This window comes from Passer montanus, unplaced genomic scaffold (genome assembly GCF_014805655.1).
Source record: "Passer montanus isolate IOZ18808 unplaced genomic scaffold, ASM1480565v1 scaffold145, whole genome shotgun sequence".
In the NCBI taxonomy this organism is placed as follows: Eukaryota; Metazoa; Chordata; class Aves; order Passeriformes; family Passeridae; genus Passer; species Passer montanus.
In genome coordinates, this window is record NW_024361496.1 from 166,429 (window position 1) to 185,519 (window position 19,091).

General features: G+C 51.7%; 1 protein-coding gene across 1 annotated transcript in view; it reads left to right on the plus strand.

Moving 5' to 3' along the window:
- WNT3 (Wnt family member 3) overlaps positions 1-19,091 on the plus strand; it is a 48,854-nt gene that overhangs the window by 23,610 nt on the left and 6,153 nt on the right. The window contains exon 2 of the mRNA XM_039700904.1: positions 11,265-11,506. Within this exon, the coding sequence (XP_039556838.1) occupies positions 11,265-11,506 (242 nt within the window). The remainder of the gene's footprint in view (positions 1-11,264; positions 11,507-19,091) is intronic.

Here is a 19,091-nt window from a genome sequence, read left to right on the forward strand (position 1 = left end):
GAGGAAAGCTGCAGAAATCTGTGTTCTCAGAAACCCTGATGCACCCAACACCTCCTGGCAGTCATTTCACACCCCCAACAAACCTTCCCCTCGCTGAGACTCTTCTGCCCTTGGTCTGCACCTGTTTGCACTGCCAATGTCTGCATTTCTCTAAAATCTTCCATATCAAAGAACTTAAACTTCCCTGGTGGCTCTGATCCCTCCCAGCGCCCAGAGCCCTCACTCCCTGCCAGGCAGAGCAGCACTGCAGTGGAATCCACCACTCTCAGGGGAACTGAGCCATTTGGCCATTTCAGAGCTGGGTGTGGATTTTCCATGCTCTTGTCTGAAGGAAGATGCTTCTCCCAGGTGACAGGAGCCAACTCAGCCCCTCAGAGCACCCAGGATGTGAAACAGGCCAGAGTGAGAATGCTCCAACAGCAACACCCCTGAATAGGGCTGTTTTCTCCCTGCTGAAATGCAGTTTGCTCCTTTGCCTTGTGTCTTGGTTTGAAAAGACAGATGTCTGCTGAGGAAGGCAGGAGCCTCCCTTGAAATGGAAAATGCAAAACCCCTTCCATCCGAATTATTATAATGTTGAAATTAAGGGGCTCTCAGGCAAAGATATGGGAATAGGAATGATAGTTCTTATTAGAAAAATTAAAAATACAAATGCAATAGTACAAAAAAAGAAAACAACCATGAACAGAGTCAGAACATGCCCTGGCCCCCTGTGTGTCAGGGTGGGGGCACAGTCCCATCCCATGGGGGCTCAGCCCTCCTGCAGTGCCAGCTGTGCTTCTGCTGGAGCAGGGATCCTGCACAAGGGGGGAGTTTTCCTCTGAAGCTCCAGGGCTGCTGGAGATGGGCCTGCTCTCCCTCTGGGAATGCAGGGCAGGAGAAAGCTGCTCCTCTGGGAATGCAGGGGGCAAAGGCTGCTGTGCTGTTCCAGGCTCAGATTGTATCCAGGTAGGGATGCTTGGCTCCTGCCCTGGGCGGAGCATCTCCCCATGGGATGCTGGAATTTGATCAGCCATGCAGGGACCCTCACTGGCCATGGACAGAAGATAATTAATAATCAATGGCCCATGGACAGCAGAGATCTCCTGGAGGGAGGATTGGCTGTGGGAGAGATAAAGAAACCTGCCCAGTTAACAGCAGATACCTGTCCCACCTCTGACAGATGGCAATGGAATTCACACCCAGCTACACCTTTCAGCCTGAGCCAGGTCTGTAGTCCAACCTCCCCTGGGGCAGAAACATCCCTAACACTACCCCAGGGCAGCAGGGGCTGTGTCCAACCCAGACCCCCATGGATGAGATCCCCCCTTTTTGCTGGGCACCTGCAAAGGGATTTTTTCCTCTACCCATCCTAATTTCCAGCTGCACTTCCAGTTGTTCCCATCATCTGGCAGCCCCAGGATGAGTTTGGCTCTGCCACACCTGGAACTGCCCCACAAGTGGTTGTGGGCTGTTGCTGGACGCCCTCAACCTCTTTTCCTGCCCACTGACCCTGCCCAGCCCTTCCTCCTCTCCTGGGACCCCTCAGCCACCTAACCCCGAGCACATGGTCACATCTCCTGGACAATGTCCCTTTCCAGTGTCCCTCTGGACGCAGAACTCCCAGTCTGGTGCCACCAGTGATGCCCCTGGATGTGCTGAGCCCACCCTGGCCCAGCCCAGTGAGTTGATGAGGAGAGGGTTCAAACTGGTTTGGGTTCAAACTGGGCACATTCAGCCCAGCAACTGTGAGTGAAGATTGTGAGAGGAGACAAATGGCCCAAAAAACTCACATAATTTAATCTAAGGTTTGGAAAACCCATCAGGGGGCAGGGCTGGGCTGTGTGGGGCAGGGAAGGTCTGGCTGGGGACTCGCTGGGGAAGCTGCAGTGGGAATTGCTCAGCACAGCCAGCTGGAGGGGGCAGTTCTTGGGCAGCACCCCACTGGCATGGGGAGCTGGTGAGTTTGGATTTGTGGGGATCAGGAATGGCTGTGGGACCAGAAACAGCAGCAAACGTGAGGAGGGTTAACCCTGGGAGAGAGGAATTGATTTCACCATGGGGATGAACAACCCCTTGCAGCTCCACACCTTCACCTCCTTTTCTGCTTTTGCTCCTTCTAAACCCCAAAACCCCCCAAGGCTTTGAGGCAGAGCTCAGCTCCCTCTGCTCAGGTGGATTTTAGGCACTGCCAGCCCCAGGAGCCAGCAGAGGGGGATCCCAGAGTGGTGAGCTCTGGGAATTCCAGGATCTCCTTCCTGCCTCTTCCAGAGCACAGGGATTCCCACAGCAGCTTTTGCTCAGCCCAGAGCCCAGGAATGTTTCACCAAATTCAGGAGCCACCCAGGCCAGTGCTTGCCAAGGGCCAGCCCAGATTTGGGGGTGATCTCCATGGAGATTTGGGAGTCTCATAATCTGAAGGTCATGAGTTCACTCCTCACACAGGACAACATTAAATGTTGTGTTTTGGGGTTTTTTTCTGTTTTTTTTTTTCTTGGTTTTGTCTTTGGGTTTTTAGGGGTTTTTTGGTTTTTTTGTTGAAGTTGGGACTGAAGTTTTTCAGATTATATTTTGTGTTTAAGTTTATATGTTTATTTTTTTTTAATCCATGTTATAGTTTCATAGGTAGTGAGTTTTGTAGTATTTTATTAACGAGGTATAAAATGGTTAACTATTTTTTGTTATAAGGTTTTTTGAGGTTAAACTAATTTCTAACTAAGAAATTGCACTTAAATTATTTTATTTTTAACTTAATAATTAATTACTCGAAGTCCACAATGCGGACTTTTTTGTCTAATTATAAAATACTACTTAAGTTCATGAAAAAGAAGGAAGAAGAAGGTAAAGAAGAAGGATTCATTCTTTTTAAAACTTCTGTTTTATTTCATATCTATATTACTATATTTTAAAACCTCAAACTCTAGGTTTTTGACTTTGTGATATTACACACTTTTAAATTAACTACCCACTTGTAATTTTAGTGTTATCAATTAATTTTGGAAGCCTTTTCCACAGCTTTAGGTTAAATGTAGTGTTTTCTTGGGTTTGATTAGAGTTTGTTAGTATAGAAGGTGTAAATTTTTTATTGTCTAGAACTCTAACAGAGCAGTAAATTAGTTCTTCTTACAAAAGATGGGTCCTGAACACAAGAGAGGGAACAAGAGTTTGAGCAGGAACCCACTGGCAGAGCAGACCAACCTTCAGTGGGGAAAACCCCTGGTTCCCAACCCCTCTGTGCTTGGCAGCAGCTTCAGGAGACAGCCCTGCCCAGAATTGCTGTCCCACCCCAGGACATCTCCCTGCTTTGCGTGTCCTTGCCCCAGTGGGATTCCTCTCCCACCTGCCCTGTGCTCATCCCCACCCCGAAGTGCTCAGGGCAGGAGGCTCCTGGGGCTGCTCAACGTGGGAAACTCAGCCCAGCTGATGGATTTTGGGGTTTTTGAGCAGCACTCAGGACTTGGAGATGGCACAAGTGGCACCAGTTATTGGGTAGGTCACTGGGAGATCGGAGGAAACACATTTGGGGTTTAGACACAAAAATCTGCCCCAACCAAGCACATGTGGCTCCAGCTTTCAGTGAAGAAACCACCTGGTGATGCAAGCTCTGAACAAATGCTTGGGGCTTGAGTGATGTTCTCCCCTCTTTGCCCCTAAGTTTCATTAAATCTGAAGGGTCTGGGTGCATTTTTAAAGGGAAACAGGAAAACCCCATCTCACAGTGACTTTTTTAGAGCACAAGAAGATAAAGCACAACCAAATACTCCTCTTTAGGAGGATGATCTGTCATTAATGGGTGTCATTTGGCAATTTTTAAAATGATTGATAGGGCACAATGAGAAATACATAAAATGCTGGCCATTATTCTCTGAGTGCAAACACTCCCACTGAGCAGGGCAGCCTCCTCCCAACACTGCCCTTAATGCTTCACCCTGGATTTTCCATGTTCTGGCTTTCCCTTTCTGCTGCATCACTGCACCCCTGAAACTCCTTCCCATTCAATATCCCTGGGATTAGACACTCAGAGTGAAAATAATCAATCTTCTGCCAGTCTGTCCACAGGGAGAGCCTCTTCCTGCCATCCCTCCATCCCTCCATCCCTTCCTCTATCCCTCCATCCCTTCCTCCATCCCTTCCTCCATCCATCCATCCATCCATCCATCCATCCATCCATCCACCATCCATCCATCCATCCATCCATCTATCATCCACCCATCCATCCATCCATCCATCCATCCATCCATCCATCCATCATCCATCCATCCATCCATCATCCATCCACCATCCATCCATCCATCCATCCATCCATCCATCCATCCATCCATCCTCCATCCCTCTCTCCATGCCCTCGTTGTCCTCTCAGCTCCCTGTGGCATCTCTCTGCAGGACTCCCCCCCATGCCAGTGCTCTGACAGAAATAACCTGGACAGGGTTGGTGGATCCCCCAGGGAACAGAAGGGGATCTCCCCCTGGGGACAGCAGGGGCGTTGGTTATTGCAGGAAATTACCTGCAAATGGAGCAGGTTACCTGTTGGACTCAACCCTTTCTGACCCAGAGATGGGGTTACTGAGAGGTGTTTTAAAAAGCTTTTATTCCATTTTCAGTCTCATGTGAAGGGTGAGACAATACAGATGTTGTAATTCACACCATCACAATCAGAAGCCAACTATTTCCTAATTACAATACATTATAAGTGATGATTTCTAATGGACTTTTGCCTTTTAAAAAGGTTATGGCCCTTAGTGACTACATTAAGGGGGAAGTTTAATGGGACAGAAGCTGGCCTTGTGGGTGCTAAATGTTCAGGAAGAGCAGGAGTTCAGGAGGAGCAGGAGCCACCACGACCAGATCATACAATTCATTCAGATCATACAATTCATACACACTCTTTAATGAGGTCATTTTCCAGCACACCAAGTGGAAAAAGAGCTCTCTGCTTCAAGGGGTCACACTGGGCTGTGAAATCTTTCCACTTTCTGCGAGAGTTAAACATTCAAACCCCACATCCCATTCCTGCCCTGTCCTCACTCTTGGCGGGGCCATCAGCCTCTAAAGCTCAGGCAGCTGAATCTCCTTTTAAAAAATGAATTTTTAGTCTGTTTTGCTGACCCCCAAGGACTGCAGAGCTGGGTGGGGAGTCTGGTGACACAGGTGCCCCCTCTATGGAAAAGCTCCAACCTCCAGACACGCTCAGAGGGGGATTCCTGAGTGAAAAGCTGCTATCCAGTCCCTCTCCTCATTGGAATTCTGTCAGGTTTTGTCTGTTCTCCACATTCAGTCAAGACCTGACATTTCCCCTCTCAGATGTGAACATCCATGGCATGCTTTGACTTGCAAAACTTTCCCTGCTGCTGCTCTTGATCTTCAGGCAATCCCAAGAATTTTTGTGTTCCTCTGCCCACAAAGGGCTGCAGCCAGCACAGCACCAGAATTAAAATGGTGAATATTACAGCAGGTAAAAGTGAGACAGAGGAAGGAGCCAGGATGGAAACTGCTGCTCCCAGCACTGTGTCCCCAGGCCAGCACTGCCAGGATGCACCAGTGCCTCTGGTCAGAGCCAAAACATTGACCAGACCTGGAAAACACCAAATACATCCCAAAACCGTGCAAGAAAACCCCCTCGAGGCAGAGACAGGTTTTTCCAAAGGCAGCAGGTGGCAAACAGGATCCCAGCTGTGAGCTTTTTTCCCTGCTGGCTCCCAGCTTCCCCAGTGCTGTGTGAGAGCTCCAGGGATCAATCTGAGGCATTGATTTGTGTCAGGGAGCCAAGCAGGACAATGTTTGTAACCAACAGCTCCTGCCCAGAGCAGCTGGGGCTGCCCCTGGATCCCTGGCAGTGCCCAAGGCCAGGCTGGGCAGGGCTTGGAGCAGCCTGGCACAGTGGAAGGTGTTCCTGCCATGGCAGGGGTGGAACTGGATGGGCTTTGAGGTCCCTTCCAACCCCATCCATCCTGGGATTCTGCAGTTGTGGTTTCAAAGAGCTTTACTGGAGTTGCTGGGAGCTCTCAAGGGGTGCTGCTGGCCGTGGCTCTGGAGGAGCTCAGGAAGAGCAGGAGCCACCACGACCAGCAGCACTCCTGGGTCTCCTCCTGCACCTCCTGGTGTGCTGGAGGCTCCAGTGAGGAAAATGTACAATCTTTCTAACAATTTTGTCAGGCTAAATTGTTAGAAAGGTGGGTTTAGACACTGGATTAGACTGAAATTAGAAACTCGGAGTGAAAATAATCCATCCTCTGCCAGTTTGTCCACAGGGAGAGCCTCTTCCTGCCTCCTCCATCCCTCCGTGTGCCTTGTCAGGGCAAGGGGCACAGAGGGACCCAGGATCCCTGCAGTTTGTCCCCTTTTATATGGGCGATCCCTCAGGAGGGCAAGGGAGAGCTGCAATGCAGGGAGTGCTCTAGGGGACAAGCTGTGCCCTTGGTGACAGCCCAGAGATCTCCTGCCACAGGGCTGGAGCTGTCCTGCTGTGGGGAGGGGAAAAAAGAGTTCTTCAAATTCATCTGCTTCCAGCTGCTGGGTTCAGAGCCAGAAAACACTCCCAGAGCAGTGCTGGAACCCTGGAAACTGAGAATTTCAAACTTTCAGTGCTGACAGGCTCTGACCCCCAGGAGAACATTGCATTGACCTGAGGCTGTGGAGAAGGCTTCCAAAATGGAATGATAGAACTGGGATTGTGGGTGTGGAGTTTGAATAGAGGTGTGTGATATCACAGGGTGGAAGACTTAGAGTTGAAAGGTTTAGAATATAATAATATATAGACAGCAAGATGGAGGTTTTAGGGTGGAGGCTGGTCCTTCTTCTTCTTCTCCTTCACCTTTTTCTTCACCTTCTTCTCCATGGGTGTGGGTGGTTTTGTGTCTTAGAATATAATAATATATAGAGAGCAAGATGGAGGTTTTAGGGTGGAGGCTGGTCCTTCTTCTTCTTCTCCTTCACCTTTTTCTTCACCTTCTTCTCCATGGGTGTGGGTGGTTTTGTGTAATTGGATAAAAAAGTGCACATTGCAGGCCATGGGTGGTTGGTTATTGAGTTAAAAGTAAAAATAATTAGGTGTCATTTCTTAATTGGAAAGTTTATCCTTAAAAGGCCTTGTAGAGAGAGATGGGGCTCCATTTTTAGTTTGTTGGTTTGTTGAAGTGCTGCAGAACTCAGGGTTTGTGAGACTGTAACATGGATAAGAACTAATAAACATCTGGGTCCCAACAAGAAATACCATCTCATACATTTCATCCCTGGCAAAAAAGAAGCAAAGATTGCTCCCAGAGCAGCACATCCCAGAGAGGCTCTCCCTGCATTTCCAGTAAAAAGCTGCAGCACTGAGCTCAGCAGACCCAGGGGCTGGAGCACACTCCTCACACAAATACCAACTTTACCCAGGTTTGAGCAAATTCCTGCCCATCTCCAGGACCCCCGGATCTCCCAGGACTCATCACAGACAGCACCAGCTGATGGGATTGCAGAAGAAGGAGAAAGGGGTGACCCAGCAGATTGTCCCCAGCACACAGGGTCCCCTCCTGGCCCTTTGCTTATCTCTTGTCAGGAACCTGTAAAAGCCCCTGTGAGCACACCCCAAGGGCCAGCCCAGACCCTGCCCTGCTCACACAGCATAGGACAGACAAATAAGCAAATAAGCTCCTTCTCAAGGAGCTGCTTTCCTGGAGGGCAGCACCCCCAGGGGGTTCAGGACAGACAAACACCTTCCCAAGGAGCTGCTTTCCTGGAGGGCAGCACCCCCAGGGGGTTTGGAGCCAGTCTCAGGGCATCCCATGGGCTGGGAGGGAGCTGGAAGCTCTGAGCAGCTCTGGGAGCCAGTCCCAGGGCATCCCATGGTTCCAGGGAATCCCATGGGCTGGGAGGGAACTGGAAGCTCTGAGCAGCTCTGGGAGCCAGTCCCAGGGCACTGCTGCTGCCTCCCAGCCACATCTGCTTCTCCCCACGTGCATCCAAGAGTGGGAGATGTGCAGCCCAAAGATTGCTGAAGCCTCAGGCAGGTGCCCCAGGGGCAGAGAGGGGCAGGGAGCAGAAGGACAGCACTGGGACAGGGGTGGCAGTCAGGTCCTCCCAGTCAGTGTCTCCAGCAGATTTCTCCTGAGCAGGTTCCCTGGGATTCCCTTTCCATCCTTAAAATCAATCATGTGTAATGAAATCAGCTGATGCCAGCTCAGTCTCCAGCCTGGCAGAGCAGCTCTGGGTGACACAGTCACCCACGTGTCCCATGGCATCTCTGTCCTTGGAGGGGCTCAAACTGTGGAAGGACCAGGCCCTGAGAAACCAAATGTGACGTGGAAATGGCCCTGCTCTGAGCCCTCCTGAGGGCTCTCCCAGCCTGGGTGAACCAAGCACTAAAATGATTGTTTTATTCCACGCAGTCTCCAGGAGCTTGGGGAAGAAACACAAATGCAGGGGGGGAATATGGTTGGTACCACAGGTGGGTGGAATGTGACAGGAATGGGATGAACTCCAACCAAGGGACCTGGGTAAAAACAACCTGGGAAAAAACAACCTGGGAGAAAACAGCCTGGGGAAAAACAACCTGGAATAAAGCAGCCCTGTACACCTGCAAAGGCTGGGGCAGCCAGCAGAGAGTGCAGAGCAAGACCTGGGCCAAAGCCTGAGTGTGGAGCAGCCCAGAGAGCCACCAGGGCTGGCCCAGGGACAGCAGGGCCAGGGAGCAGCTCCTGCCCGGCTGCTCAGCACTGCTGGGGCCTCACCTCAGCTCCCGCCCCTGGAGAAACAGAACCAAGGGGTCAGAGAATCTCCTGAGCTGGAAGAGGCCCAACAAGGACCACCCAGGCCAGCTCCAGGCCCTGCTCAGGACACCCCAACAATCCCACAAAGGGCTGAGAACACGCTGAGCCAAAGCTCTCTTCCTTTGCCCGCAGCGGTGCCTGCTCAGGGAGGTCTCTGCTCTGGTGGTCACCGTGGCACAGAGCTGCTGCTCACACACCTCTGAACCCCCAGGCTGCCCCTGCTCCTGGGCAGCACAGGGGTCTCAGTGCCTCCTCGGGCCCTGTGTCTTCACCCTTCAGTGGCAATTTCTGGCCAGTTTGACCCACTGTTCCCACAGTTTGATGCTGGGCCACTGGCAGCCCTCAGGGACCAATTTTCAAAACAGTGTGCAGGAAGTGTGAGCACAAATCTTATTTGTTAATGGGTTTTGTGAACATACCTCCTGTGATTTTTCAAAATTTGGAATGACAAAACAGGAACCTCATTGGAGAAGCAGGTTTAAATATATAACATATGATGTCTTTTTCCTGTGGGCATTGGGCAGATGACATACATTAAGGCCACAGAGTGTTTTTGTGGTCATTATGCTTTACTTCCTCAAGCCTTCAAACAGAACAAAATAATAAAATAATCTCTGCAGGCTTGTTGATGAAATCAATCCCACAGTTCTTACCTAACTCTTCATTCCTTGAAGGAGGAAAAGCAACAAAAGACTAGTCCCTAATTTGGTGAGGAAAAAAAACCAAACATTATTAAACACTTAATTGCAAAGATTATGCAAGAATTAAATAACAAGAGAGCATATGGAAAGACTCCATCGTAATATTGGATCTAATTCTCCATTTAAACTGCTGAGAAATGGTTCCTTTTTATTGCATAGGAAAATGCAATAAATGCATGTTATTTTTTTAATAATGTCAAACAGAAGGGAGGAAATGTGATTCATGAAGTATGTGAATATTATGTATGCTAATGGAATTATTATCATTTATATCTCCTTGGTGCAGTGCAAAGGATCCTCTCAGACCTGTCTTGCACCTTGCCCAGCTCTCAGCTGCTCCCTGAGCCTGGTGTCCATCCAGGTGGAGCTGTGGTGGCTCAGTCTCTGCCAGGGCCACCTGCACAGGTGCCCAGCCTGGAACAGAGGCACTGACACCTCTGAGCCCAGAGCAGCCCTGTGCAGCAATGCTGATCCCTCTGCTGCTGAGCTTGGCCTTGCACAGGGCATTTTCCACCTTGGCACGGCTGAGAAGCTCCACATCAGCTCTCCTGACAGCCAAGAGATCCCAGAGTATTCCCCAGGCCCCAGGAGCTGCTGCCCTGGGTGCAGCCCCTGGCAGGTCCTGCCAGATCCTCCAGCCCCCTGGGGTCCTCAGGGGCTCTGGGGTACCCAGGATGGCTCCATGCAGAGCTGGGTCCCCCTGTGCCCCCCAAGGCCTGGGGTGTCCCACCTGCCCACACCAGGGCTGTCAGCAGAGTTCTGTTCCCTCAGGAATCCCTCAGGAATCCCTGGGGTTCAGAACTTTGTCCCCCTGAGCTCTTGGCTCACCAAACTCCCCCTGTGTTGGACTCAGCCCTTTTCTGATGGGGCAGCTGAGAGGTGTTTTAAAAACTTTTATTCCATTTTCAGTCTCATGTGAAGGGTGAGAAAATACACGTTATAATTCATGCCATCACAATCAGAAGCCAACTATTTCCTAATTTCAATACACTGTAAGTGTTTCTTGGCCTATCAGCTTTAGCCACACCATGCTGTAAATGCCTTAATGCCAATCATCTCAAACTACCCCTTGTGGCTCCTACTACAATGCATCTTTCACAGTTCTATTTCTCCAAAGTATCTAGTGTTATTTGCAAGGCTATTTTTTGAAACTTGTTTTGATGCCTCAGGTTTTAGCTTTTCTGGTTTTCAGGTTCTGTGCTTCTTAGTGTGTGGGTCTGGGCTTCATATCAGGGGATGGTGAGCTGATGCACACTGTGTGAGTCTTCTGCCAGGCTTGGAGAATTCCCTACAAATCCATTTCCCACACCCCTGGGGACGGTGGGGGCAGGGTTGGGGTGATTAGTGGCACCAGGACAGGGCACGGCCAGGCATGGGGTGTTCCCCAGCCCTGACACTGTCTCCTGTTGATGTAGGGTGACCCTCATGTGGGGAACAATGTGTTCTGACTCCATGATTTAGAAGGTTGAACAATTGCTTTATTAAGCTATACTATATTACACTAATACCGTACTAAATTACATACTAAAGAGATACTATACTAAGGAATACTAAAGAAAAACTCCTGATTGTCTGAGAGTGTCAGGACACAGCTTTTGACTCAGTTAACCAAGGAATCAAAACAACTTCCACTAGTGTCTAATTAACAAATCACATTGGGTAAACAATCTCCGTAACACATTCCACATGTGCCAAACAACAGGAGCAGAAAATAGAAATAATTGTTTTCTCTTCTTGTGTGAGTTCCTCACTGTTTTTCCCTAAGAGAAGCCCTTAGGAAGTTGTGCCTGCTGCTCTCAGTGAGGAGAGCTGCAGGCCCTGTCCGTGTCCCTGCAGGTCGCTGGCCCTGGGCCAGCAGTACAGCTCCCTGGGCTCCCAGCCCATCCTCTGCGGCTCCATCCCCGGCCTGGTCCCCAAGCAGCTCCGCTTCTGCCGCAACTACATCGAGATCATGCCCAGCGTGGCCGAGGGGGTGAAGCTGGGCATCCAGGAGTGCCAGCACCAGTTCCGGGGCCGCCGCTGGAACTGCACCACCATCGACGACAGCCTGGCCATCTTCGGGCCCGTCCTGGACAAAGGTACCCCGGGGGGCAGCTGGGCAGGGGCAGGGCTGGCACAGCTCCCCTGGGCTTTGGAGTACACCAGGATTGTGTTCTGAGCTCCTCACAGCTCCCCTGGGCTTTGGGGTGCACCAGGATTCTGCACTGAGCTCCTCACAGTTCCTCTGGGTTTTGGGGTGCACCAGGATTGTGTTCTGAGCTCCTCACAGCTCCCCTGGGCTTTGGGGTGCACCAGGATTGTCTGCTGAGCTCCTCACAGCTCTCCTGGGTTTTGGGGTACACCAGGATTGTGTGCTGAGCTCCTCTGGGCTTTGGGGTGCACCAGAATTGTGCATTGAGCTCCCCTGGGCTTTGGGGTGCACCAGGATTGTGTGCTGAGCTCCTCTGGGCTTTGGGGTGCACCAGGGATTGTGCATTGAGCTCCTCTGGGTTTTGGGGTGCACCAGGTGCACCAGGATTGTGAATTGAGCTTCCCACAGCTCCCCTGGGTTTTGGGGTACACCAGGATTGTGTGCTGAGCTCCCCTGGGCTTTGGGGTGCACCAGGATTGTGCATTGAGCTCCTCTGGGTTTTGGGGTGCACCAGAATTGTGAATTGAGCTCCTCACAGCTCCCCTGGGTTTTGGGGTACACCAGGATTGTGTGCTGAGCTCCTCTGGGCTTTGGGGTGCACCAGAATTGTGCATTGAGCTCCCCTGGGCTTTGGGGTGCACCAGGATTGTGCATTGAGCTCCCCACAGCTCCCCTGGGCTTTGAGGTGCACCAGGATTGTGAATTGAGCTTCCCACAGCTCCCCTGGGTTTTGGGGTGCACCAGGATTGTGCATTGAGCTCCTCACAGCTCCCCTGGGCTTTGGGGTGCACCAGGATTGTGTGCTGAGCTCCTCTGGGCTTTGGGGTGCACCAGAATTGTGCATTGAGCTCCCCTGGGCTTTGGGGTGCACCAGGATTGTGCATTGAGCTCCCCACAGCTCCCCTGGGCTTTGAGGTGCACCAGGATTGTGAATTGAGCTTCCCACAGCTCCCCTGGGTTTTGGGGTGCACCAGGATCATCTACTTAGCTCCCCTGAGATTTGGGGTACACCAGGATTGTGCATTGAGCTCCTCACAGCTCCCCTGAGCTTTGGGGTATACCAGGTTTGTGTATTGAGCTCCTCTGGGCTTTAGGGTGCACCAGGATTGTGTACTGAGCTCCCCACAGCTCCCCTGGAATTTGGGGTGCACCAGGATCATGTAGTGAGCTCCCCTGGGCTTTGGGATACACCAGGATTGTGCATTGAGCTCCCCTGGGCTTTGGGGTGCACCAGGATTGTGTGCTGAGCTCACCTGGGCTTTGGGGTACACCAGGATCATGTACTGAGCTCCTCTGGACTTTGGGATGCACCAGGATTGTCCTGCTGGAGAGGGAGAGGGTCTGATGTGTCGTGGCAGGCTCCAAGTCAGGTAATAATTAGTATTGACTCTATGATTGCAGAAGGTTGATTAATTGTTTTATTATACTACATTATTAAGAAGCTTGTAACTCTCACGGAGAGTCTGATAGAGCTTTGACTTAATTGGTCAATCTCTTCAAACACCATTTAGTGTCCAATTAAGAAACTATCTTTTGGTGAACAATTTTCATAACACATTCCACATGTGCACAACAACAGGTGCAGCAAGTGGAGATAGGAATTGTTTCTTATTCTTTTCTCTGTGAGTTTTCTCTGAGCTTTCTCACAGCTTCCCAGGAAAATCCTGGCAGAGAGCTGTCTCTGTCTGTTCAGAGGATATGTGATTACCACACTCATGTGCCAGCTTTCAACCCAAATGTCTCCAGTTTCTTTCTCTTCCAAGTTTTTGGTGTGTTTCCATCACAAGGAGGGAAAGGTTCCCATCCCAGGAGCTCAGAAGGGTCAGGGAGGATGTAAAGGAAGGGAAGGTTTAGCCCCAGGCACTCTCAAGTTCTGGGATCAGGGGCTCCACCTCCCTGTCCTGGGCATGCAGCATTTCCAAAGTGGGTCCAGCAGACCCGTGGGAAGAGCCAAGGAGAGGGGCTGTGCCTGAGCTCTTTGGGATCAAGGCCGAGCCACTGAAGCACAAATTGCCCACCCCAAGAGGTCCCTGGGCTCAGGTTTCCCCTCCAGTGAGGAACCATGGTTGAAATCCATGGTCCTGACCAGGCTTAGCTCAAGAAATCTTTTTTTCAATGGGATTTCAATGAATCTTTTCACAAATGAGCCCAAAAAGCAGGAAACAAGGACAGGTTATAAATTGATTTTTCCCTCTCCTCTCTCTAAACTCCTTTTCATCCCCTGCTCCTGAAATGCCACCTTTCTAAACTGGCACAGGTCAGGCACACTGAAGCACTGATGAGGCACCAGAAAATTGGGGTTCCCAGAGACATCATGGGGCATGACACTGGAAAAGGGAGAAAGGGCCCCAAAACAGCCTGGAGGGAGGTGCTGGAGGAACAAATCATAGAATCACAAAATTCCCTGAGTTTGAAGGGATCATCCAGTGCAGCTCCTGCCCTGCCCAGACGCCCCAGAATCCCACCCTGGGCATCCCTGGCAGTGCTGTCCAAACCCTCCTGGAGCTCTGGCATTCCCTAGGCAGTGCCAGCACCTCTGGGGGCAGAACCTTTCCCTGAGATCCACCCTGACCCCCCAGCACAGCCCTATGCTAACCTGTCCCACATCTCAGATGGCCCAGAGCCCAGATGAAAAGCATTCCCACAAAACTGAACCAAGTGGAGAATAACCTTTCCCTGGGATCCACCCTGACCCCCCAGCACAGCCCCATGCTAACCTGTCCCACATCTCAGATGGCCCAGAGCCCAGATGAAAAGCATTCCCACAAAACTGAACCAAGTGGAGAATTAAAAGCTCCCAGTGGATAAAAATCTCCAGTTTTCCCATGGATTTTGCTCACTCTGTGCCACATTCAGCACAAGGGACATCCACAGGTGATATCTTGCTTCCACAGCTTCATAAACAGAACCAAAACCATTTCCCCCTCCCCTTCCTGGCTGCTGACACCACTGGGTCCCTGCAGCCCAAAATCTCTCTATTGCACAGAAATTATTGTTTGTAGTGGTACTTTGGAAATGAGAAATTTATGGTACAGGCTTCAAGGAACTGGAGAAATTGGGCTGAGAGCAGGACTTTGGGCTCTTTCCCAACAGTCCCCTGGAGAATGCAGGAGTCCTGGTGAATCTTTCTTTCAAAGCCCCAATATTCTGCAAAGAAACAGTTCATGATATCCTTTTTTTCCAGTTTCAGCCTCCCAGTGAGGGTAGGTATCGTTTCAGATCCACGAAATGTCAGTTGAGAATTTCAGTGGAAATCATTCCTTTGTGTTAATGTGGCATTCTTTGCAGGAACCAGGATTGTCAAGCCTTATTAGAGCACTAATAGGCACCATGAGATTCATTTCCCCTCTGTTGTGCCAGAGTGCATTTTGGGGTAACTGTTGTATTTACTACCAAATAACTTGTCAGCAGGGCTCAACACACTCTGATTTGCTGCCTAATAAAAGCCTGTCCTAAATTTCAGCACTTAAAAGATCAGAAAGTTTTAATTTTCTTAAAAAACTGTCATAAAAAATTCTAAACAAGTTATGAAAGAACTGCTCAAGCATTGAGACACTGAAAATCTCTCAGCACCATTTCTGTCAGCGGGAAAGCACTTAAAGATCAGATTTGAACCATCCTCCCTGTAATGAGCAAACTGAACTTTGAATTTATGGAGAATATTTTAAGATTCTTTCGGCTGCAGGGACTCGAGCAAAGCCTCGTGTGTGGACTTGCCTCAGCATCTCCACACAGCCCGAGCTGACAAGGTAAAATATCACCCAGAGCTCTGAAACTCTTCTGACAGATGGAGAAAAATGAGTGAGCACGTTGGATATTCAGCTTTGCCAGTCCCCCTGTGACATCTCCAGACAGCCCTGCCAGGCTCCCAGCGTGTATTTATCCTGGTGTCTCACTAACCTGTAAGTGGAGCAGTTAAAAATAAACAGCATCATCTGCAAAGGAGGACACATCAAAGCCCAGCCCATCTGATGGTGGGGATTATTCACATTTTTGAACTGTGCTCGTGTCTTTTCCCTGCTGCCTTCAAAATTAATGAGCAGATTGAGGATGGGACTGGTGTCACTGTGTGGCAGTGAGGAACACAGGGAGCCTTTGAGATCCCAGGAGTCTGCAGCAGAGAAAACAGAACCTTCCCAGGCTCCCCCAGCTGAGGGAGGAGAGAGGGGATGTGGCTGAGCTCACAGGGCTGGTGACAGAGCTGAGAGGTGCTGGCAGCTCTGAGGAGGGTGGGACCAGCCCTGCTCATCCCTGACAAGGCTGTGGACACTCCTGGGCCTTCAGAGATCACAGTCTGAGCTGGAGGGGACCTTTCAATGAGCATCTGATCCCACTCAGCCTCTTCCTTGGATGGAACAGGAGCCACAGCCTGGGTTGGGTGGGACAAAACCCACCCAGAGCCACCCTGCCAGGGCAGGGACGCCTCCCACTGTCCCAGGCTGCTCCAGCCCCAGTGTCCAGCCTGGCCTTGGGCACTGCCAGGGATCCAGGGGCAGCCACAGCTGCTCTGGGCACCCTGTGCCAGGGCCTGCCCACCCTCACAGGGAACAATTCCCAATTCCCAATCTCCCATCCATCCCTGCCCTCTGGCAGTGGGAGCCATTCCCTGTGTCCTGTCCCTCCATCCCTTGTCCCCAGTCCCTCTCCAGCTCTCCTGGAGCCCCTTTAGGTGGTTCTCAAACCAAGAGTTTTGGGCCCATTATCTGGATCCTGTGGCCACCATTGCCACGTTCCCTTTTCCTGACTTCCAGCACACCCAGGGGTGCAGCCCCACAAACCAAACCCAAACCCAAACCCAAACCAAGACAATCCCTGTCCCAGCCCACACTCTGCATTTGGCCACAGAGGGTTGGGGTTTCACCTCACAAACACCTGGGTGAAATCCCCTGTCAGAATTAACTCGGATCGTCTCAGCTGCTGCTCCCTCAGGTAGATTGAGGCTATTTTGGAAAAGCTTCAAAGGTGCAGTTCTCACTACAACAGCATCAAAAATCTTTTCTAATAGAGCCTGAAAAGAAACTGAGGGTAATTTCATTTTAAAGGAGCTGCAAACATGTTAACCATGGTCAGTGGTGGAGGGCTCCAGTGAAGGAGGGCTCAGCCTGCAGAGCAGCACAGCGTGGGAGCACTCAGCTGAGCAGACACTCACGTCCCAGTGTGTGTCCAAGCCTTCCTGGGCTGCTCCTCCCTGGGGCATCCTCCAGGCTGTGAGCTCTGCTGCCAGTGTGGGGCACAGGCTGCCCTCCCTGGATACCCAAGGGATTCCTGCCTCCAGGGCCTCCCCAGTGTCAGCCCCAACCTCTCCTCCTCCCTCTGGCAGGGCACAGAACACAAAGGCAGCTCAGGGAAACCCCAGGGGCTGAACCCATGTGGGAGCTGCTGGACAACTCCCCTGGCAAGGCTCTGCCCTCACCCACCAGGGCTCCTCCACATTTCTCACCCCAGGGTCAGACTCACAAGGTTTTGGCTGCTGTACCTGCCCAGGCTTTGCTTTCCTAGGGCCACTGATCCTCTGCAAGGAAACACAGGCTGGGAGAGCTGGGGGTGCTCACTCAGCTCACCCAGGAGAGGAGAGGGCTTCAGGGAGAGCTCAGAGCCCCTGGCAGGGCCTGAAGGGGCTCCAGGAGAGCTGCAGAGGGACTGGGGACAAGAATCTATCAATGAAAGGGCACGGGGAATGGCTCCCACTGCCATTGGCAGGGGTGGGTGGGGTCTTGGGAATGAGGGATTGTTCCCTGGCAGGGTGGGCAGGCCCTGGCACAGGGTGCCCAGAGCAGCTGGGGCTGCCCCTGCATCCCTGGCAGTGCCCAAGGCCAGGCTGGACACTGGGGCTGGAGCAGCCTGGGACAGTGGGAGGTGTCCCAGCCCTGGCGGAGGTGGGATAGGATGGGCTTTAAGGTCCCTCCCAACCCAAACTGTTCTGTAGTTCTGTGATTCTATGGTTTTGGGGGTTTTTTTCCCATGTCTTAGTTTTTAACCCAGGCCATCAAAAAAAAAATCCCAAAAAACAAACCCCTGAGTGTGGGGTAAGATCATGTTTTTACAAGCAGATTCCCCAAGATGATTTATACTGCAGGTGTGCAGTCTGGGATAAGGAGGGAAGAAAAACCTGCTTTCCCCTTCCCTCCTTTCCCTTTTCTTTGTAAAATAAGGTCAGCTCTTATCTAAATCCAATGGCTCTTCCAGCCAAGTCCTGCCCAAACCAGGGCTGAGCCAGCAGCCACACATTGCTCTGGGGGGGGAGCAATCACAGTTCTCTGGGCTGGTGATGAAATCCAGGATTTTGGTTAAAGCTGGCACACACACAGGGCAGCTGGACAGCGATCCCTGGGCTGGGGAGGAGGAGCAGGGCAGTGGGGCTGGACCTGCAGGGGTCAGCTTTGCAGGCTCACACCTTTCCCCACTCCCTGAGCTCCTGTCCCGGCTGCCCTGAATCCTCTTCCTGCTCTGGATTTTGTGTGGCCAAGCTTTGGTAGTGAGGGGCTACAGGAGTGGCTGTGAGGAGCTGCTGGAAGCTTTCTCCATGTGCAGCAGAGCCAAAGGCAGCTGGCTCCAAGATGGGTGTGCACTGGCCAGGGCTGGGCCAGAAGCAGTGGTAATGCTTCTGAGAGAACAGATTTAAGAAGGAAAAAATGAGTTACTGTGCAGGTGTAATTGTGGCCTGAGAAGAGCAGTGAGAGGAACAGCTCTGCAGACACCAGGGGCAGAGGAGGAGGAGGAGGAAGAGGAGGAGGTGCTCCAGATCTCAGGTTCCCCTGCAGCCCGAGGTGCAGCCCATAGTGAAAAGGATGCTCCCCTTTCCCTTGGAGGACCATGGTGGTCCCCAGTCCCTGCGCTCCTGTCCCCTCAGCCCTGGCTCCTCTCCTGGCCCGGGACATTCCCGGGAAGATGCTCCGGGGCCGGGGCAGGTGCAGGGGCGGCAGCTGGGCCCGGGCTGCCGTCGGGGGTCCCGGTGAGCTCGGCTAAGCCCCTGACACGAGCTGTGAAAAGGCAGACCCGCACCACGATAACCCAGGGCTTTTCTCAGCCATGACACTCGCAGTCATTTGCATCTAAACAGGGGTGTGTGGGATCAGGGGCCGGCTTGATATAAACTCAGCAGCTTAAAGGGAGGGGGAGGGAAAGGAGAGAAGGAGAGAGAAAAATAAGCTTATACCGATGAGAAAGAGCTAAGCTTCCTCCCCTACTGTGAGGCAGGGCGAGCGATACCATCGCAGCGCCGCAGTCGTTTCAAATCGCTGCCGCATTCACACGCCCTTTAGCCATTCTGGGGGGCTGGGGAGCGCCATCAATAGGGATTTCCCAGCCGGGCTGGCGGGATTGGAGGGTGACGGCAGGACAGGGGAACATTGCCCCGTTGCTACGAGGTGCTCCTGGGGAATGCCAGTGCTCTGTGCCGTGGGTACGCTGGCCGGCGGAAACATTCCGCATTATGCTGGTAATACAGTGTGACACCGCGGGAACAATGGCAAATTGAGTGTCCCAGCAGGTAACGGGCCCGGCTGGGAGACAGTCGCAGTGGTGCACTGTCA